Source organism: Polypterus senegalus, chromosome 2, assembly GCF_016835505.1.
Source record: "Polypterus senegalus isolate Bchr_013 chromosome 2, ASM1683550v1, whole genome shotgun sequence".
Lineage (NCBI taxonomy): Eukaryota > Metazoa > Chordata > Cladistia > Polypteriformes > Polypteridae > Polypterus > Polypterus senegalus.
The window spans coordinates 288261471-288284832 of NC_053155.1; the positions used below are offsets into that span (position 1 = coordinate 288261471).

At 37.7% G+C, this 23362-nt stretch overlaps 1 protein-coding gene across 1 annotated transcript in view; it reads left to right on the plus strand.

Moving 5' to 3' along the window:
• The window catches only part of wdr95 (WD40 repeat domain 95), a 120821-nt gene that overhangs the window by 50642 nt on the left and 46817 nt on the right, over positions 1 to 23362 (plus strand). Inside the window, exons 4-10 of the mRNA XM_039745733.1 lie at positions 2418 to 2501; positions 9272 to 9337; positions 12481 to 12711; positions 19341 to 19423; positions 19529 to 19621; positions 19848 to 19893; positions 20812 to 20858. Coding sequence (XP_039601667.1) covers positions 2418 to 2501; positions 9272 to 9337; positions 12481 to 12711; positions 19341 to 19423; positions 19529 to 19621; positions 19848 to 19893; positions 20812 to 20858 — 650 coding nt within the window. The remainder of the gene's footprint in view (positions 1 to 2417; positions 2502 to 9271; positions 9338 to 12480; positions 12712 to 19340; positions 19424 to 19528; positions 19622 to 19847; positions 19894 to 20811; positions 20859 to 23362) is intronic.

Below are 23362 nucleotides of genomic sequence, written 5' to 3' on the forward strand. Positions count from 1 at the left end.
TCTCACACAGCTTTGTACCTCTTCCTCCTCCCGACTCTGGCACCTCGAGTAGTGGCTGCAGGCTTCTCTTATAGCCCACCTGGAAGTGCTTCAGGTGATAATTAACCGAATTCAGGCTGCAGCCTCCCATGGCTGCTTCCCCGGATTCAGTGCCAAAGGCCGGGCTTGGGTCCCAGGTGTCTGCCACAAGAGGTAAAGTACTGAAAACTTGCCTGGGCCATTCTGGCAGTGTTTCTGAAGTTGCTTTTACTCTTCCAGTGTTCCCGATTGTCTCCCAAAGTTGCATGTCGTGTCTTTCCCTGTGATTCTGCCCTCACCTGCCTTCTTGAACCTTCCTGGGCTTGTAAAGTTTAAAGCGAATTGTAAGGGTACGGAGAATGCAGAGCTCAGTGTACCTGTGTGACATTTTGCTGTGAATCACTCCCCTAGCTCTGCCTATCTTTAGGGTAATATGCTGGCAACTACAGTATTATTCTTGATTTTTTGCGAAGTGGCTACAATAACATGCTGTTGAGCACAATATCCATCCATCCATTTTCCAACCCGCTGAATCCGAACACAGGGTCACGGGGGTCTGCTGGAGCCAATCCCAGCCAACACAGGGCACAAGGCAGGCACCAATCCTGGGCAGGGTGCCAACCCACCGCAGGATTGAGCACAATATCCTACCTTAATATGTTTTCTTTCTTCTTCTTTGAATATTATTGATATTATCTTTTTGGTGTAGCCTTAATGTTATTATCGAAAAACTGCTAAGGAAACTATAAAATGACTTTATGAGTGCCATTTTACAGCTTGGGGTTCCATAAAATTGGGGCATCAGTCATTCTCAAATGTAAATTCCTGCACTTCGCTGAGAGTAGGTGTAAGACGTTTTATAACTAATTCTCATGTTGTTTTCTTACCCTTTCATCAACACTCTTACTCCAGTCAGACTTTTAGTACAGTTACAGTACTAGTACAGGTACAGTAATTCTGAGACACTTGAGAAATATAGGCACAGGTCTTCACTTACACAGACTTGTTAAAGAAAAGTGAGTTTTAATTATCTTAGCCTGTATGAACACTAGAGGGCACTGTTGCTCCTCAAACCCAACAGACAGACACTGAGGATAAAAGTTAAAAGGGCCAAGACTTGTTTTATTCTTTGTTTAAATTCTTCACAGTGTTCTTCACCACTACAGCCACAAGTAACTAAGCAACAATGCCCACAAATATTCTTTCTCTCTCTCTCTCTTTTCTCCTCCACACCTCTCAGCAAGCTTTGTCCACCTTCCACCCAACTCTGTCTCCCCGAATGGGTATGGGCGGTCCTTTATATATTGTCCAATCCGGAAAAGCTTCTGCTCTTCCACCCACATGGCCTGCCAGCACTTCTGGGTCAGGCAGATACCTCATGTCCCCCGGTTCATTCACAGCACCCCCTGGCAGCACCCACGGCACCCAACAGGGCTGAGATACAGAACTCCAAGTCCCATGGTGCCCTGTGGGAATCAGTGACACTGCTATAAACCAGGGGAACTGCCCTCTAATGTCTTGGGGGAGGCAGTGCCCTAAAAAAGCTGCCTTCCCCTCCTTCCATATCCAGGTTGTCTTAGCCAGGTTGAGCTGCCAGCCGTCTCTTACACCTGTAAGTGTGTAATATGCCATTTACTACAGGATTCAATGCAATGGACTTGCATATTTTTTAAAGATTTCTCCAGTGAGTCTGGTTGATTGTTAACTATGATTTCAAACAGGTTGAAAGCAGATGTTCCATTCATCGTGTATGTTACATTTACCTTTAATTTTACTTATTCACCACGATGCAGGCAATGTGGTATATTGCTTACGGCAATAGATCCTTAGTATCAGACTTCTTTTTTCTGTTCCTACTGCATAATCAGATTGCAATGTGCTATAATCTTGTAATTCACCTTGGTTAAAGGTTTTAGCCAAGCATACAATAATTACAGCAATATCAATTGTTCTAAATTGAAAACAACAGGATATAAAGCATGCTATACATACTTCAACCTCTTTCAGCCTCTTATATCTATCTATCTTATATCTATCAGTTTCACTTTCTAATTTACAAATATTATTTTACATAAATCTATATAAAATAAGTACATTTACAGCATTTGTATATTTTAGACAGAAATGCTGTCAGAAAGTTTAGTTTGATACTGTTGATGTAGACTTACATCAGTTTTTCAGTGTTGCAATATTTTACTTTTATATATCACTGCTACATAAATGGTATTGGGTAACCCAACTTAGAAAATATATTTAAATGTATTACATCATGTATTACATTAAAATCTGCATAATTTGAAGTAAAATGTGTCTTAGTCTCCACAGGTTATTCACTGTCTGATCTTTGAGATGTTGATTCAAAGAATCTCTAACTCATTTTTTTCATTCTTTTGTTTTAGGAATTTGAAAAGAATGGTGGGCGATCACTGGATGTGGCAAACTTTAGGAGACTTGTTAAGAAGTGCTTAGGTCTACGTGGCATTGTAAGGTTCGAAAACAGTACTGAAAAAATAGCAAATATAAGTCTAGGTCATGGGAAATGTTTTTGGTTGCGGAGCAAAACTAAACAGTTACACTTAAATGTTACATCTTTACAAGCTGCTTCCCCAAGACTGATAAAGAAATTTTAATCAAGCGTTATCAAAGAGAGGAGGTCTTTTTAATAATAATAATAATACATTTTATTTATATAGCGCCTTTCCCATGCTCAAGGCACTTGAATATAAGAAAAAAAACAGCAGGGTACAGACAAATGCAACGTAAAATCGGGCTTTTTGGCTCTTTTCCAGCTACTGCTAATGTCCATTCATACCAGGCTCTTAACATTCCTGTGTGTTAATTGCTTTAGAAACTGCAACTGCAAAATTAATTTTTAATGGCAAAAATGTGATTTAACAAATCATTACAGATCAATTGCTGTGCCAAAAAAGCCAAGTACATATGAACTCAAGGTAATAAAAAAAGCTAAAATTTATTTTAGATTATTAATTTATACTGGTATATTTTAAAGCAGAATCCAACTCATCACCATGGAAAATACTGATGCACAGAAAAGAGTATTGTAATATAGTTGGGTGTATATTTTCTATTCGTCAATTAGCAAATAAGCGTTTAGGTTGATAGTATCTGACTAACTGAAATGTATTACATGTTATTCAAGCATTTAAAATAAAATAAAATCTTAATATGTGGCCTGGCTTAAACAAATTCTAATTTTACTTTGTATGATAGTTATTTTCAGTAAACATGTTTGTGGTTGCTTTATTCTAAAATAGTAGTATATTAGAATGGTTGATTTTGGCAATTTTGTGTTGCTGTTTTTCATATCATATTTCTTTAATGAAAAATATTCTCCAAGGTCAGCACATTTAAACAACAAATCATGCCTTCTAGTAGGACATAAGTAATTTTTATTTCAAATAGATTACAATTTCAACATTATTATTCCATGCAAATGTTTGGTATTTCAGATTACAAATTAGGTGCAACTTGTTTCCTTAAATATCCTATTGTTTCACAAGAAACTATCTTGCATGCTTTGAAATGTTACCTTTTCTAGTAGGCTGTGTGACAGTCCCTGTATAAAACAAAGCTTAACTTTCTCTTGCATTAATATATTTATGTTACATATTGTTAGCATTTGTATTATTGTAAAATTGTTATGGTGAGTATGGTTTTTAGTAGCCAATGCTATCAATAGTAGTGTAATTCAGAGCAGCAGCAATTCAAAACACAGTTCAAATTCCAGCCGTGTCACTTTCTATTTTGTATGCTCTGTGCATTTCCACTTGTGCCTTTTTTCCTAAAATTTGGTTTTATGCAAGTTAGTTTAACTGTGTGACGTGTTTTGAGTGAATGCACCATATTAAAGATTGAGGCCTTGATATGTGTTGTTTCCTGTTTTGTGCCCATGCTGCCATGATAGTCTCCTGCTTCCTGTTACCCTGAAACTAGATTAGCATTTCCAGTAAAGGGGATGATTTTTTTCTTTTTTCCAATCGGCAAAGGCTTTTTGAATAATAAGTATATTAGTCATCTTTTACAAATGAAATGAAGTCATATAATTTTGATTGCTATTTGCAAACAACTTACTGTAGACTTTAAGATAGATACAGTATACCTCATTGACTTGAAGGTCAATTAATATAGCTAAAATGGTAAAATAATCATGGGTTAAAAGTAGCCATCTCATACATTTTACTAGTTTAAAAACACTGCTGCTAAATTATAATAAATGGTGTTCTCAAAATTAACAGTCAGCAATATTGGGTTGTCTTACTTTACTAAACACTGCAAAGTTGGTCGCACAATAGGATTTTCCAAATAATTAGAGTCTCAACACACTTTTGTAATTACAAATTTTATCTAACTTGTATTCAATTCATCCATTCATTCTTCCTCTAATTGAAATTTAGGGTGAAAGAAGTATATGATGGTCATATTCAGAATGTTATCTCTTCTTCTGATGGAGCAGTTACATCAGTTGTTACATTTACTTTGTCCTTTCCTGATCAGTAATTATACAGTTTGAAGCAAGAGTGTGATACCTAGATTACAACAGAACATCAGAATTCATTCATTTTATGATAAGCTAAATTTCTGAGATCATTTCAGATTAGTTTACAATGTATGTAAATAAGCTGTTTATCTTTGCCCCTAATGCCTCTGTCACAAGATAAACAGCTTATTTACATACATTGTAAACTAATCTGAAATGATCTCAGAAATTTAGCGTATTTAGTAATCATGGACTGAGAATATTAAGTAATATTAGAAATCTGTTTATACAGACTTTTAGAATACATTTGACTGATAAAAAAATCTAACTAACCCTTTGGTATTACTTAGAAGAATGTTTAACTTAACAAATTGGTTTAAATCCTTGTAATATTATCAGCAACAGATATTTGTATCTTAAGCAATAAACTAGGTAGCATATGAATACAGGCTAAAAAGGTTTCAGGGTTCTGTTATTAGTGGATGAAATCATTTTCATTCCCTGCACACACTGCCTTAGACATGTTAAAGTAATGAATACTATAAATTTCTAAAGAGAGACGCTAACAACTTATCCTTAGGCACAGTCACTTGTAATTCATAAATACAATTATTGTAACTAAATTTACATAATGTACTGTTTTGTATTTTCCACATTTTTGTAATTAAACATACTTTATTTTCTATTTCATGTTTCATTCTAAGGCAGCATGGTGGTGCTGTGGTAGTACTTCTGCCTTTTTGTAAGAAGGCTTTTGTTTGTATCCCAGGTGCTCCTTGTGTGAAGTTTGCATGTTCTTCCTTTTTCTGAGAATTTTTCCTCTGGGTGCTCTGGTTTCCTTCCACAGTCCAAAGACATTTTTGGTGAATTGGTATAGCTAATTTGGCACTAGTGTGTGTGTCTGGTGTGTGTATGTTTAACCTGTGATGGAATGGCACTGTGTCAAGGTGTTATTCCTGACTTGTCCCTGGTGATTGCTGAGATAGGTTCTATCTGCCCTGCAACTCTACCCTGAATAAGCAGATTAATAAAATGGGTGCATGGATGGATGGATGATTTGTTCTGTAAATTACACTATATAAAATGAAAATTCTATGACTAATTGATTATTTGGTATATTTACTGGTCAGTATTGTTTTTGATGCCTTGGCTGTTGTTAGGTCTGTGTTGAAGAAACCATAGACTAATTTCAAACATCAATTTTCCTTGAAGAAAAGGAAAATATAAAACTTAACTCTCATCTTAAACATTAAAATTAATTGAAAATAATTCTGCCCAGTCCACAGTTTTTAGTTAACAATATTATAATGTTCTGCGGTGAGTTGGCACCCTGCCCGGGGTTTGTTTCCTGCCTTGCGCCTAGTGTTGGCTGGGATTGGCTCCAGCAGACCCCCGTGACCCTGTAATTAGGATATAGCGGGTTGGATAATGGATGGATGGATATTATAATGTTACTTACTATAATAAATAGTTTGTCAATATTCTTTTAGATTCAAATTTTGCCTTTGAAAGAATATATGCATTTTGCTCCAGGAGCATGGTCTCAGTATTACTGGATAGTTCTAAAACTAGTATAGAAGTTATCCTTAGAATGATTAGCTTGGCTAAAATATTGCATTAGTTGCCAGTAAGCGTGTGATGAAACAAATACGTACTCCACTGAAAGTCAAATACATTTAGTTAAAAAAACTGTTGTCTTTTAGTTAATGGGCCATACCGTTCCAGACGTCATAAAAAAGGACACAAGTGGCCAAGTAATACTGTTACCTGTATTGATAATGTTCCTTGCATCACCCATTGACGACAGGTATAGTGCGAACGCGGTCAGTTCAGATTTGCTTTTGCTGCGAGCCGCTACAGCACTGGGAGCCTGCGGTTGCCCTGGCAACTGATAGGTTGTCTTCCCCAGACATGGCGATTCTGCGTGTTGTCCCGTTGGGGGGAGTCCCAAAAGAGTTTAGAAACCTTACAATATTTACTATATACTTACTGTATATGTGTATATATATACTTCTCCAAAAAAATTGAAGGAACACTTTTAGCAGAGGTGGTTGTTAATCAGTTTCAGCTGTTTTGGTGTTAATGAAATTAACAATGAGAAGATCCCCAAAACAGGAATGGTTTAACAGGTGGAGGCCATTGACATTTTTCCCTCCTCATCTGTTTTTTTCCCTAGTTTTGCATTTGGCTACGGTCAGTGTCACTACTGGCAGCATGAGGCGATACCTGCACCCTACAGAGGTTGCGTAGGTAGTCCAACTTCTCCAGGATGGCACATCAATATGTGCCATTGCTGGAAGGTTTACTGTGTCTCCCAGGACAGTCTCAAGGGCATGGAGGAGATGCCAGGAGACAGGCAGTTACTCTAGGAGAGCTGGACAGGGCGATGGAAGGTCCTTAATCCATCAGCAGGACCGGTATCAGCTCCTTTGGGCAAGGAAGAGTAGGATGAGCACAGCCAGAACCCTAAAAAATGATCTCCAGCAGACCTCTGGTGTAAATGTCTTTGACCAAACAATCAGAAACAGACTTCGTGAGGGTCACCTGAGGGCACGACGTCCTCTAGTCGGCCTTGTGCTTACTGCCTGGCACCATGGTGCTCGATTGGCATTTGCCATAGAATACTGGAATTGGCAGGTTCACCACTGGCGCCCTGTGCTTTTTACAGATGAGAGCAGGCTCACCCTGAGCACATGTGACAGATGTGAAAGGGTCTGGAGAAGCCGTGGAGAATGCTATGCTGCCTATAACATCGTTCAGAATGACCAGTTTGATGGTGGGTCATTGATGGTCTGGGAAGGCATATCCATGGAGGAACACACAGACCTCTACAGGCTAGACAACGGCACCGTGACTGACATTAGGTATCGGGATGAAATCCTTGGATCCATTGTTAGACCCTGTGCTGGTGCAGTGGGTTCTGGGTTCCTCCAGGTACACGACAATGCCTGGCCTCATGTGGGGAGAGTTTGCAGGCAGTTCCTGGAGGATGAAAGAATTGATACCATTGACTGGCCCCCACTTTCGCCTGACCTAAATCCAATAAAACACCTCTGAGACATTATGTTTCTGTCCATCTGACGATGCCAGATTTATACCTCAGACTGCTCAGTGATGCCCTGGTCCAGATCTGGAAGGAGATCACCCAGGACACCATCTGTCGTCTCATTAGGCACATGCCCTGAAGTTGTCAGGCATGCATGCAAGCATGTTTGGGCAATAAAAACTTTTAAGTACGATTTTGAGTTGCATCAATGACAATTCGGCAAAATGGACTAGCCTGCGGCATAATTTTTTCCCTTTCATTTAGACCTGCAAGGACAGGTGTGGAGCCCCAGGAAAGATTGGGTTCAGGAGTCGCTCCTGTTGAACATCCAAGTACCAGGAGTAACCACTAGCTCAGGAGTGTCCTCTCACTGCGAGCAGCCAACAGATCAGCTTTGGCGAGAGGACAAAGCTCACTTTTGCTGGGTGGAGCCAGGAATGGCAGCGTTGGGTGTGGGAGCAGGGCTCGGTGACTCCCCACAGGCGCCATAGGATTGGCACCAGGGATACAGGCCAGGAGACAAAGAATGTCTGTGCCTGCTGGAGGACTTCTCCTTGGGCTGCAAGGTCCAGACAGGGTAAGAAGAGGAGTCAGATTTTTAAAGTGGCATTAAGGCTCACTGGATAAAAGGACAGTTTCCTGTCAGTGACATTTTCACCTTGGTTTTCATGAATTTTTCAGTTTATTGAATTTCAACCTCCACTAGTACTTTGTTTTTTCGGTTTATTATTGAAGGAACACTGCACTTTTTGAACATTGTTTATTTTAATAAAAGCACTTGATCACTTTTCACCATCCTCTTGCTTCATGTGTGTTTGTCCCTACCTGCCATGCTCATCCGGTTACATTATCGACGGTGTTGGGTTCTAAAGGCTCCCAAAAATGAAGAGGAGCATGGGGCTAACCCATACAGTCGCAACTATATGTTAACAAATTGGAAAAAAATGCTTAAGAAGATTGCTGAGTGAAACTTATTACTTGCTTTACATAACATCTGGTAGGGCTGTACTCCAATGGCAGAGAGCATCATGTTTACTCTAGTGACTAAAATGGTCTAGATCATCAGCCCTTTCTTTTTAGAAAATCTACACTGACATCACATACATAATAAAATTAAGTGGGTTTCAAATTGTTAAGGGTTGCAGGGCTCTGGGGCCTATCCTGGCTGGCTAATCAGTGTTTCCAAATTATTACTTGTGTGAATGTGAGTTTGTTCATGTGTTGGGGGCATGTGATAAAACTAGAAAATCCACATAGACATGAAGAGAATGTGCAAATGCCACATGAATAACAACTGAACACTAATTTTAATCTGTGAACATTATGGGTATATTCTGTTTGTTTCCTCAAATTGTTTTCATGAAACCTCTATGCTATATTCACAGTAACTATAACTAGACTTATTCTTAGCATTGCTGGTGTCATTTTTTTGGATTGCCAAATCATTATTTGACTTTCTGCACTACAATCAATATAGGCAACAAGTAAATTCTAGGAGATGCTAGGAACAATGTATAAAAAAGACATTTTGTTTGCACAACAGCAAAAATTTTCAGAAGGAGCTGAGATTTTTTATTATTAGTTTAGGTTCTTTTATTATACCTGACTGTTTTAAAATATTTTTGGAAGAGCATATCTTTTATTTACACTGATAATTGTATGTTTTTGCAAACAGTAACTTATGATTTATGTCTTCCACTTTTCTGTAGAGTGATGAGCAGATAGAAGAGCTGTTTAAGAAAATTGATTACTCTGCAAACAATAATATTGACTGGGTAAGGTTGCTTTGAAGAATATTATTTTTTCCTTATTTTGATTGGACCAATTAATTGTTCACAATGTAGGTTTGATGGCATCACTGCACTGCACTACACAATTCAACAATCTCATTCTGTTAAATTCTTTCCATCAGCCCCACACTAACAGGCCTAGCTATGTTGTGGAAAAGGAATGACTTTTCAACATTTCAATACTTCAGGATGTTACAGTCAGTCTCCCTCCTTGCAAAGGAGGGTTATAACGTTACCACGTAGTGCATCCAGTTCTTTAACACTCTTACTCTCTCCCCTGCTTAAATTTTCTGTACTGGCTGAGGTTGTTGTCTACTTTTTACAATAATGTAACAGGTTTGTGTGATGTCTGTGGGAATTTTCACTACAGTTTTTTTTTGCATGGAATCATTTGTCCAGTTTTGACATTTTGCTTTTGTTTTTATGATAACATCATCTGCTGCTGGCCATGTGATGGATGTCAGTACATGGTGTTGTCATCATTTAGAATTATAAAGGGGATATTGCAATAGGAGCTTTTTGTTAGTTTTGACTCATCAAAAGCCAAAAAAAACAACATTTTTTAGGGGTTAAAAAAGTTAGGATTCTTTTGCATTGTTTATCTGACTTATTTTCTCATTTAGCATTTTGGCTTTTAACAAGCAGTTTGATTAGCTTCTCTTGTATTCTGACTTGTTTATTGTAATGCCTGCCCCCTTTCACTATCTATTGTGTCCTGGCCATTATTTTTGTTTAATATTACTCTAGTATTTGTGCCAACCTTAATAATTAACTGAAGGTCAGTGCCCAGTTGTATATGTATTTACAATTTTATAAATTTTTTACTGCTCAGAATAAGAATGATCAGATTAGCCTCCTGAAATAAGTGAATATCATTTCTGAGGGAAGCTACAGGTCCTTGTCTTCATTGTGGGTTTACAACAGGTGATTTAATAACTCTAATACATTACCTGTGTTCTAAACTTGTCTTTGTCAGAACAGGGCTTTATACTTCTTACATCAACATAACAAGCTCACAGTGCTCAATTTTATTGGTTGGTTGCTACTTACAGTAGATGCAAACCTTATTCACCTCATGTACATCTGCCTTGAAGTAGAATGGAGAAATAAGAGACTAATGTGCTGGGTGTCATGATACTTTCTTGTGGTTGATTGCTTTAGAAGGAATATAGTTTCTTGAGTTCATTATTAAAGATAAGCTATCCTTAGGATGTCATAGCAATGAATTTATAACCTCCTTTCCACATTTTGTACATCTGTTTTAGTAGTGGTAGTAATTTTTCAGTGCAGCTTATATTATTTCTTTACCTAAATTACAATCTGCTAGAGAACTGATAGATATTTCTAGGAAGGAAATGGTAGATTTACATGCTTTTCCTTCATCTGTTGTGTCTGATCGTACTCCCCAATTTACATCTAGATTTTGGCAATTCTTTTGTAACAAGTTTGGAAGCTCATTCAGTTTAATGCTTGAATAAATACTATCCCAAATCCAGTGGTTTAACTGAATGGGTTGATTAGGACTTGGAGAAGTTCCTCTCTTGTACAGTTAAAACAAATCAAGCAACTTTGAGAGAATTATTGCCAGTTGCAAAATTTGTGAGAAATATGCTTTATCCTTCCTTTGTCCCCCTTTGAGTGCGTGTATGGCTTTAAGCCAACTTTGTTGCATGTTTCTTTTTACTGATTCATCAGTGCCTAGTTATACTGTCTACCTCACAAGACTTCATTCTATATAGTGACTTGTTCAGTAAAAGGCGAGTGATTCTGCAAAAAGGATTGTGTTCTATATGCATAAGCCTGCTCCTGAGTTCCAAGCAGGGCAGAGAGTGAGCCACATTTGATTTCTACCTAAGAGTTTCATGTAGCAAGTTAGCACCTCATTTTATCAGACCTTATAAGATTCGTAGATGGGTCCATCCTGTCTCTCATAATCTGGTTGTGCTGTATCATTTTTAAATTCACCCGGTATTCCACATTTCTCTTCTGAAACTTGTACATTCAAGTCCTTATTATAGGAGGGTTGCCCACCCCCTCCTGTAACTGTAGATTATTTGGATGAAATACAAGGTGAATATATTGTGGACTCATATCGTAAGGGTTCTTATGTGAATTACCTTGTCCAATGGTGTGGTTGTGGTCCTGAGGGTCATTCTTGGTTCATGGACATTGTTTGCTTGATAGGTTTCACGTGTGATTTCCAAATAACCCCAATTGGTACATCTTCTGTAGTTTATGGTATGTTTTCTACCCTGGCGTATTTTTTCTTCATGTGTCTCTTTCTGTCTTTTTCTGTCTCACTCAGTTTTCTGGTTACAGTTTTGTCTATTTTAATGACTCCTGTCTGGTCATTCAGTTCTACTTGGTTGCATCCTGGTGCTACCTTAATAATTTTGTTCTATACCATCACTACCTTAACACTAAGCTAAAGAAAAGATTCTTTACCTTGGAAAGCTATAGTCAGACTTCTTTAGTATTGGGTGGTGACATTACTTTCCCACTGTTAAAACTCCGTTAAACCTTTACACATTAGAATAATTTCATATTTCCTTTTAGTATCAGGTTTCACAGTCATGATAGCCAATCAGTATTTAATTTCTTAATCTGTTTTTCTGCTGATAAGGATATATATTTTATAAAGATTGCAAATGATTATGTTTTTCAGTAGCAAGCTGATAGATATCTAAGTTTTAAAATATTATTCAACCATATATTTGTATGTTTCTTTTCCCTAGGACTGGTGGTGTGATACACTTTTGAAGGAATTTTAGAGGAAGATCTTTTGTGAAATAATAAAAGTTTGAGACATAAGTAAAATCTTCTGTAAGAAGTAAAAGTACAGTATATGGCATACATGGCTTATTTTGACTATTGAAGAAAGACTAAAAAAATAACACATGCAACGATCAACAAGGGCTAGTGAATTTAGGACAGTTCAAGATTAAGAAGTTAAATTTAGTTATTCATATTCTGAACCCAAACATAAAGAAAAGTATTATGTTCATATGACTAAAGTTAAACTTTGTTCTCTGATACAGCTTTTGATGTTATTTATTGGATAAATTTGCATATACCTTGATTGTTGTTTTGGTTATAAGTGATAAATCTTAACTTTTGACATTCCACAGGATGAATTTTGCACTTTCATGCAGTTAGAGTTTGCAGAAAAGGAAGAATCCGTAGCCCGAAAAAAGGAGGTCAGCTTCATTCTACCTGCCACAGTAACAGAAATCTCACATGGGGAACCAGTTCTTAATATTCGGTCTGCACCTGACAACACTGTCATTACAGTCAGAGAAGATGGAACAATCAATTACTGGTCTCCAGAGTTAAAACTCAAAAGAAGTAAAACAGTCTTTGTAAGTACTGTATACTAGTATATTTAGCAATTTAAATTATGAGCTAACTAGGTGTATTTTACTTATGTGTACTACCCATATACAGTTTTAGGGTCTCAGCAAGCACCATTATGAAGTATTATATTAATTAAATAATAAGATTATGAAACTAAAATGAAATGCATCTCCTTAGCATCAATGTGTAAATCTGAAATAATTCAAATAATACAAATTCATCCTCCTGTGATGCCCAAGTTTCCCACAGCTGGCATTACCTCCATGAATCTGCAACATCAATAGTCATGAAAGTCTTCAAAGGTTTCACTTTCTGACGAGCCTGAAGAAAGCACAACTCCCACAACAGCTGCTGATTAACTACTACAGGTGCACTATAGAGTCTGTCATCGCGTACTGTATTACACTGTGGTACTCTGGCTGCACCTCTGAGAACAGGAATACCCTCCAGCATATTATTAAAATGGCTCAGAGAATTACTGGCACTCAGCTACTATCACTGGAAGATATCTTCACTACACTAAAGAACATTTGTAAAGATCCAACCCACCCCGGCCATAGAATTTTTACTGCTCTGCTCTCTGGCAGGTGCTTCAGAGCCCTGCTTGCTCATACTACCAGGCTGAAGAACAGCTTTTACCCCAAAGCAATCAGCCTATTAAATGCACACTGATCACTGCCCCTTTCTATAACAGAAATCACCACTGATTGAACTGAACATCTGCATCAACAACACATTGTCACACACTTATACGAGGTGTGGCAGAAAAGTAATGAGACTGATTTTTTATTTACCAAAGTTTTTATTTTTTTCAAACATCAATGTTATCCCCTTCAAAGTAGTTCCCTTGGGCAGCTACACACCGATGGAGACGTTGTTCCCACTGTTGGTAGCAGCGCTGGAAGTCTTCAACCGGTATGGTCTTCAGCATGTCCGTTACACTCTTTTGGATGTTTTCTAAAGTCCCGAAATGACGTCCTTTGAGGACATTGTTCAGTTTAGGAAAAAGAAAAAAGTCACACGGACTGAGGTCAGGCGAATAAGGGGGCTGGGGAACCACAGGAATGCCTTTTGAGGTAAAAAATTTTGTTATGGAGAGAGCAGTTTTTCGGCACCATTTTGGCACAGACCTTTCGCATGTGCAAATGTTCAGTCAAAATTTGATGAACGGTAAATCTGTTCCAATTTAATTGTTCACTCAACATTCTTAATGTTAAACAACGGTCTGATCTCACAAGAGTGTTCACACGTTCGATGTTTTCATTGGTTTTCGAAGTTGAAGTCCTCCCTGAATGGTGTTCATCTTCAACGTGTTTTCTGCCTTCCAAAAATGATTTGTGCCAGCGAAAAACTTGAGCTCGGATAAAGATTGTTCCCCATAGGCCTGTTTTAACTTTTCAAATGTCACACTTGCCGTTTAATGGCACAACGTTGCTCCAAATTCCGCTGTTCCATTTTGCGTGACGCACAACCAAAAACACAACTTCGCTAATAGCAGTCACAAAAATCACGTAGTTAATGGAAGGAGTTGAAACTCGCAATGAGCTATGGGAGGGTACTGATACACGTGCTCTATCAAGGACAACAGCACAGCGTTGCCAGATCACTTGCAGTGTTGCCAGTCTCATTACTTTTCTGCCACACCTCGTATATGACACATGTGGAACTCATGACCATTACATCTTCATTGTGGCTTCATTTATTATTATCTGTTTATGCTTGCATGTTTACCTTTACTCTTACTCTGTAAACTTGGAACTCTTAATATTAACTGTGCTTCTCATAGTTTAATGTTTACTTAGTTTATTATCAACTCTTATATCTCTACTCTGCTTTTATCCAAGGCATCTATAGGCTTTCTCCATATGATATTTAATTGTATTGTACAGTGTCAATAAAGGTATCTTGAATCTTGAATGAAACTGAGATAGACTGGGTAACGAGTACACGTAGCGCAGCAAGGGTAGGTGCAAAGTGGACAGTGACTTTATTCCTATTCAAGCAGTGTTCATAATAAGTGCAGCGCATGTTCCGTAAATAAATAAATAAATAATCCTTTACAAAATGGAGTTTAAAATAAATCAACAAATGAAGAATCCAAGATGTAGGTTAAGATTAAAGGTTAAAATACAGTCAGGATCCATCCATTAAAACCACTCATGTGCCTTAGTGCCTTCTTCTGCTTAGCTATTATGGTCTCTTCAGAGAGAGGAGACATTCTCCAGCAAGCACAGTCAAATCTTTATCCGGTTTGTGTCCCCGCTGTCATCCCTTGCCATTTACAGTGACCCTGTGAGCCCTGCTCCCTGAACTCACCACCATCCCTTGGCATTCTTTGGGACTTCCCAGAGCAGTCGGTTAGGGTCCAGGGAGCAGGAGCGACCCTTCTCCATGAGTGGCATTCGATTACTGCACCCAGGCCACTGTTCCCAGCTGCTTGTCTCCTCTCCATAGCACTGAATCCCGACGGTCCATACACTTTTTGGCATTTGAAATTTCATTTTAGAAGTAAAAACAAAAAAATGAAAATAATGTTCAGATTTTGATTTTTGATTAAAGAATAAAATGAGGGAAACTAAGGTATTTTTTAATTGTATGATAACAAATAGCAGTCATAAACTAAAATTACACATACTTACACAGGCTCCCTTTATACTGCAGCAGGTCCAACATCCTTATTGCTATCTGCAGAGTGCTGACGAGGAACAACTTTGCTAATCTCATCAGATAATAGGTAATCAGCTCACCTTCACATCGTACACCCACAGAACCCAAGGCACTTTGTTTTTACTTTAAAAATCTGCACCCTGCCATTGACTCCTAGGCCGGGTTTATACTTCATTCGATGCATGCTGCAGTGGACACTCCTGCTACGCAAGCGTTTTACTGTTTATACTTGTGCACGTACTTTACATTAATCTGGAGGAATCCACCAGGAGGCAGTGCGAGATATTATCACGGTGAGAACAGGTTCGGTTTTGCTGTGTTGTGAATTGCCTGGAACAGCCATTAAATTCCAATGACATCTTACTGCAGTACCTCTGAAAAGGATGTCTAATGATTAAATCCATCAATCCAGGGATGTGCCCATTCCAGTTAGCATTGGGCACGAAGCAGAAACAATCCTTAGACATGGCATCAGCTCATTGCAAGGTGAATACAAGCCCTCACATACACATGCGTCATTTTAGTGTCACCAAATCTGCATATCTTTGGAAGGAAACCGGAGCACACTGTGGAAACCCAGCAGCAAAACATGCAACCCCAGGCAGAGAATACCAGTGACGTGACTCCCTGTGAGACAGCAGTGCCACCGTGTCACTCCCATGTATGTAATTATTAACAGTATTCATTATTTAAATGAAATCAACAATTTATCTGTAAAATGTAACGTACATACTTTAATGCATTTCATCATGAATGTGATATCAAGTATAAATCTAAAGATTCTAAATTTGCAGAGAGTTGGAATATCGTACATTTAATGTGTTCTGTGTGGTGATCTATTGCTGCTGGCTGTCAGGTCAGGAGGAAGTCCCAGAAGCTCGTAGCAATTAAAAACTGGGATGACTTTTGCAATGGTCTGCTTTAATGATAAAGTAAACTACGAGGTTAGAGTGGACATTTCGAGATTAAAGTTGAAATTTCCACTTTAATCACAAAATACCTTTTCACTGCCTCCTTAATTTTTTTCCTCTGTGGCTCAAATACAGCGCTGTACATTATGTTGCTGTTGTGAAGTTGCAAAAAAAAAAGACCTTAGAAAAGATGGTATGTGAGACTTTTAAAATGTATTGTGTCATTACGATGGGGAATATGCGACGCTTAAATATAAAAGGTCCACAAATGCATATCGGCATGTGAATGTATGTCAGCATTTTGCTTCACCGCATTGAACCATTCATCAAACATCGAAGCGTGCACATTGATCCCAGAGGGTCCTCAAAGCAGCTTTCTGTCACATGTAGATAGTAAACAGAGACTCTGACGTCACATTCCGACTTTTAGCACACTGTGCCCCCCGACTTTTTGCTGGTACTGCAACTCGCGTACTCTTTGCATTAATTTCTGAGGACCTGCTCAGAGGACGCATCAAATGAATGCTGGGAATGCGTGGCAGCCATGATGCAGGCGCGTGAAGTATAAACGAGCCCTTAAGGTACATCACCACACCTTCTTTTTGTACTTTTCCCTGTCTTTCCTAACCATCCAGCCCCTTTCCCAAATTTTCCCCAGTTTCATCTACATTTACAGTATTCTATTAATGACATGAAGATTAGGCCTACTACTTGTGTACTGGACTCTATCCCCACCACACTTATCAAATCCTGCCCTCCTGACATAACCATTTATGTAAAAGCCTGGTCTTGATGATAACAATCTGAACAATTTTTGGCCTTTCTCTAGCTTACCTTTTCTGTCAATAATTCTGGAGTGTGTTGTCGTCTCCCAACTCAGTAGGTAATGGTTTCAGAATACCTCATAGCTGAGAAACTTCCCTGATTTGGGAAACTAATGATTTTTTTACCGTATGACAGCAGTAAAAAAACAGTATTTTAATTTTGTTAGATCTTAGCGCAGCATTTGATACATTTAAGCATAATATTCTACCTTTCAGAATTGAGAATATTCTGAGTATTTCTGGCACGGTCCTCCAGTGGGTTAAGTCCAAAGAGTTTAGTTAGTCTTGACAACAGCAGGTCCAGCATAGCTCCAGTCACACAAGGAGTTCCTAAACATGTCCAGCTATCTGCTGTGCTGTATCTACATGCTTATGTGATAAAGCACTTTAGGGTACATGATGGTGCAGGTTTTAAAATAAAGACACTGGGTTCGTGGTTCAGGCTCTATGGATGTAGGTGGATGTGCCTGCAAAGCTGTTTGGCCTCAGAAGTTCATTGAGAAAATTGGCTAAACATGTTTTCACATGAGGGAGTGATTAGTTAAGCCAGTTTTCTCATCGACCTCCCATGTGGCATTTGGAACATCTGCACTAATTGTAGATAAATGGAGTCTGACTGAGAGAACGACGAGCGAAATTAAAGGAATTTGGTGAAAAGAGAGCAGGATTGAGAGGGTGAACCAGAGTTGTGGTGTGAAAGCAGTACAGTTGGGGAAGCCCCACAGACTAAATTATATCATAGTTTTGGACTGAGTTATTGTTATAATGAGGATGATACGCAGATTTCAGTGTTAAAAGGGAAAGTTTATTAGATCACTCTTAGCTCACAACTTACCCTAGTGAAATTAAAACCTGGATGGAACATAACACTTAAAAACTAAACTACTGTACTACAAAACAAAAGTCATGTTAATTGTCACTAATGCTCAGCTTAAGAAAATGATCTCCTTTTCAATCACTCTTGGTAATGATGTCATCAGACCCTCATCTTCTGCAAGGAATCTTGGAAAAATCTCCCTAAACTAATTAAATCATATGACTCAATTCAGTCCTTCAAAAACTACTTAAAACTCATTTGTTCATTTATCCTGACATTCTGATAATTTTTTGTCCTGACGTTTAGGGTGATTTGCATCAATATCACACATTATGTTATTTGTTCAAGGTTTTTTGATTGCATATTATATTTTTTGTATTTTTATTTTGCATTATTTTCTTTTATTCTATTTAAGAAATGTTTTTATCCTGTATTTATCATTACTTATTGTTTTATTTGGATATTATTTGTATCCAAAGTTGTTTATGCTCTAGTGTTTATTCTGAATTTCTGTGAAGCACTTTGAGCATTGGAAAAGCACTACATAAGCAACATGTATTATTATTATTATTATTCTTAAGGGGTCGTGTTTCTTGAATTGCTAACAGATTACACTATTTTGTGTGGTTGAAGATAACCAAATTTTCTTTATTAAAGCCTCCATTCTTTTTCATTTAGCAGGGGACTGCATTTCTGTTTTATTTTCTCTTCATTAATCTTGTTTTCTCAACGTCTATCTTTCTTTCTGTCTGTCTCTCTGTCTCCTATCCAGTCCTATTTATTGTTGTGGGTTTGCTTCACTGTTTCTCATTTTCTGTCTCTTCAAGCTTTTTACTTCATCTTCTTTAACTGATCTTGTTGCATCTTTAAAAACTGACTTGAATTAAAGTGTAGTGCATTGCAATAAAACCACAAGTCAATCAAAAGCAATAATGGTATTTTTTGATTTGTTGAGTACTGCTTAGTACAAGTTTAAAGCGTCACAGCGTGCAGTTTTACATTTCAGGCATCATGGATTCAATTACCATACTCAGACAGTAGCGCTCTTTCAGTTTCAAATTAGAGTATCTGCAAAGTTTGTTAACATACTAGTGAGTACTGTTGTGCTGCACATGTTGCTCCCAACATCCCATTTCGATTGAATGTCAATATATCATGATGCCCGCGTTGCTTGGTTGCGAGCAAATGGGTAAAATAAAAAGCTTTTTCAGCTTGAGACTTGTTCACAGTATAAGCCCCCCAAATGCACATAGACATGAGAACAATTAAAAATTGATTATTTTTTGACACCTGTAACATATTAAAATAATTGTAACTTTATGTTTGTAATTCACTTTGCCAATAGATCATTAATTATTGTGTCATGGATCAATTTCAAATAGTTGTTAATTTATTTGTTTGTTTTTTGTTTATAGGATCGTCCTTTAAACAGAACGCCAAAATGGGTGACTGATTTTACAACTATGTCTCAATACAACAAACTTATTTTAGGCACTGGGTAAGATTTACCTCTAAAATTCAAGATTCTTGTCAAAAATTGCATTTTTGCTGGGGTTTTGCTTTGAATTTATTTTAAAATGATATATTTTTATAACTCTAATAGTGACAGAGAAATCCAGCTTTATGAACTATCTTCCTTAGAACCTTATTGTCAAGTGAGTGGACTGGAAACTGTGCCTCTCAGATTAGACTATTGGTAAGAAAAAAAATTTTGACTGTCAATATCCACTGATTAGCAAGGACTTTATTATTCTGATGAGAACAATTTCAAAAGTATGCACGTTTGTATTGCTTGGGTGTTTGGTAACATTTTAAGAAGTAAACAAACCTTAAAAAAACTAAATCAAAAACTGTACAGTGTGTTCTTTAATTTTGTACATTTTCACTTCCATTGAGTGGATTTTATGTTTTTATGTGAACAGCGGGACAGACATTGATGAATGCATCATTCTTTATGGGGATGATCAGGTAAGGTGTTTGGTCCAAGTTTTGAAACTTTTCTTTCTTACTGATTTACTGTGTGATCAGGTTTTTTTAAATAATATATGGTTGATAATATGCTTTTTTTATACAGAAGTTCATGGTCTATGGTCTGTTTAACAGATGTTTGAGAAAATAAAAATAAAATCTAGTCTGAATTATTATTTTTATAAATCAATATCAGTTATTTTATATCCCATGAACTTTACTGGTAGGGCAGTAGTATATTTTTAAGTATACTGATTGATTACCAACTTATAAATAAAGTTTCGGATGATCACATAGTTCTTTTATGTATTTACAGTATTTACATGGTTTTCCCATTAGATATATTGTACATTTGTTAGTCTAAACCGTTTATTATTTTTTGGCCATTATAAGTACATTAAACATGGACCCTTCAGATGTTGAACTCTGAGACGTTCAACTGCACAAGTGTTTTAGCAAAAAAAAACAACTTAATCTCCTGTTCCTTTATTACCGGGCTACACTTGCATGTTCTGTCAGCATCAGACACAAAACAGGAATTAGTCCTGGGTGGAAAGCCAATCTATTGCTAGGGAAATTGAGTTTACTTGCACACCCACACTTTCTTACACTAGATCAGTTTAAAGTCAGCTATCAAACTGAAACACATATCTTCAGCATGTGGGAATAAAAAACTTGAAAAAAGGGGGTAAAATTTGCTTACTCCAAGAGACAGTAAGCAGGACAATAGTGAGAATAACATGGTTAGTTTTATTTTCATCCTACATCAGAATGATTAATTGATGCTGTATGACTGAATGTGTACCCTCTGATAGAATGCATGGGATTGGCTTCTGTCTTTTTGCACTTTCTAAGTAGTTTCAGAAAATGAATGAATCAATGACTGAACAAATGTTTTTATTTTTGTGTGTTTTTCAGGGATCTGTGAATGTACTGATAATAAAATCAGTAGGAGAGATTTTAAGGTTTGTACTATACTGTAATGCTATTCCATAGTCTTTTTATTCACATGTTGTACTGTATGATTCTCTTCATAGCGCAGCTTACATACTGTACATGTAAGGTAATAAGAGACATACAGTCAGAGCAGTGGGAGTTCAGGATGGGTATTTGTCAGGGTTGTATGGCAATCTGAGTATTATTATAGTACACCCAAATAGACTAAAACCAAATCCCACTTCTGTGTCTGTTATTTGTACCATATAAGAACAAACTAACTCATAGCTTTATGGTATAATTTGAATTAAAATGAGAAAGCATCTCAGTCTTATGGTAACCTGTGTTCAGGTGATCCATGCTGGACAAATTCTGTAGTGTTCTGATCTGGTAGCATCATTTCAAGAGAGGCTCACAAAATCAACAAGCTACTTAAGAAGGCTGGCTCAGTTATGGGATGTACTGTTATTTCATTGAAGGTAGTAGCAGTGAAGAGAATAAAGGTAAAACTGATGACCATTGTAAACAATGCTGCATACACTCTGTATAACATACTATCAATAAGTACCTTTAGCCAACAAATTATTCAATAGTAGTTTGTCAAGAAATGCTACTGAGGCTCCTTTATATGTTAAAATGCCTCATTGTGACTGCTCTTTTGTGACAGGTATCTACTGGGTATCCACAAATATAGTTTTGGTTTTACTGCAGTACGTAGGAACTCTGAGAAATAGACATTTATATGTTTACTGACAATAACGTATTTAGTCACGTTTATGTTTTGCACAAGCTATTAAATTCAACAGAATTAAAAGTGTTTTGCTCCTGATTTTCCTTTGTATTCAATGTCTGGTGCATCACATTACAGTGTCCCAACAGTAGTCAGCAAGCATTGACGGATTCCAGTTGCCCTGGTATCGTTTCTCCATCGTAGCAATGTCCTGGTAAAACCTTTCACCTTGTTCGTCACTGACAGCACCAAGATTTGTGGGGAAGAAGTCCAAGGCAATTTCCAGGCAATTTTTCCGGCCCAACTAACAGATTTTCAAACCGCTTGTCACTCATAACATGTCTCATCTGGGGGCCAACAAAAATGCCCTCTTTGATCTTGGCTTCAGTTATTCTTGGGGACATCTGTCTTAAATAATGAAAACCTTCACCTTCCTTGTTCAGTGTTTTCACAAAATTCTTCATGAGTCCCAGTTTTATGTGAAGAGGTGACAATAATATCTTTACTGGGTCAACAAGCGATTCATGTGCCACATTTTTCTGTCCTGGAACTAACTTTTTACAGAGTGGCCAGTTCTGTCGAGAATAGTGCGACTCTTTGGCATGGCTGTCCTATTCACAGATGAAACAACAGTACTTTGTATAGCCGAGTTGCAGTCCTAGTAACAGAGCAACGACTTTAAGATCTCTACAGGTATTCCAGTTGTACCTGCTATACTGGACGTGCTTCAGCAACATTTCCATATTCTCATACATTTCTTTCATGTGTGCTGCATAGCCAACAGGTACTGAAGGATAAATGTTGCCTTTGTGTAGCAGAACAGCTTTCAGGCTTAACATTGACGAATCAATGAAGCGACGCCACTCTTCCGAGTTGTGATCACAACCCAAAGCTGATAACAATCCTTCAATTTCACAACACAAACAGAGACTGTCAACTTGTGCAAAAAATTTGGTAATATCATGATGTCGGCCTCGAAACAAAGAAATTTTTGTAACTGGTGACAGCAAACACCATTCCTGCAGTCTCGAACCCAGCAGCTTGGCTTTTGCTTTTGACAGACTCAAATCTCTGACCAAATCGTTCAATTTGGACTGTGTTATCAGATGTGGATCGCCTGATGAGCATGGTTCAAAATCCGGGTCAATGTCACTGTCAGTACCCTGGATTGCAGTTTCTTCATCTGGTTTGTCTAAGGCCCAATCCTCTGGTGGTTTTGGAATTGGAAGACTGCCGTCATGTGGCACAGATCTCATTGCTGAAAGCAGATTAGGATTTTCAATTGACTTCTTGTTTTTGGCAGAGAAACCAGACACATTAGTCAAACAGAAGTAACAGTCCATCACACGGTCTTTCTGTTCTCGCCATATCATCGGGACAGCATACGGCATCATCTGAGCCAGGCTATCAGACTGACAGCACATGTCACAAAGCAAATGTGAGGCGCCCATTCCTTGTCTTGATTACCAATTTTGCGGCCGAAATACAGATGATAAGCTTTCTTCACAAGAGCAGTCATCCAACGTCTCTGAAGCGCAAGTGCATACTGTATTCGCCACAGATATAGCAGAATGTATCGCAGCTGTTAAGACATTGATGAGAAATATCGGCCGACACCAAAACGTCTATAGCATCAAGCTTACTTACTGTTATATTGCTAAAGATACCATACTTTACTATACTGATACTATACATACACACTGATTATCTATATAAACCAAATGAGCAGGATGGGTGTATGCAAGCCACCTTTATAGCATGCTGAGACAGCGTCAAACTCGTTCAGACCTGCCAAGGCATGCC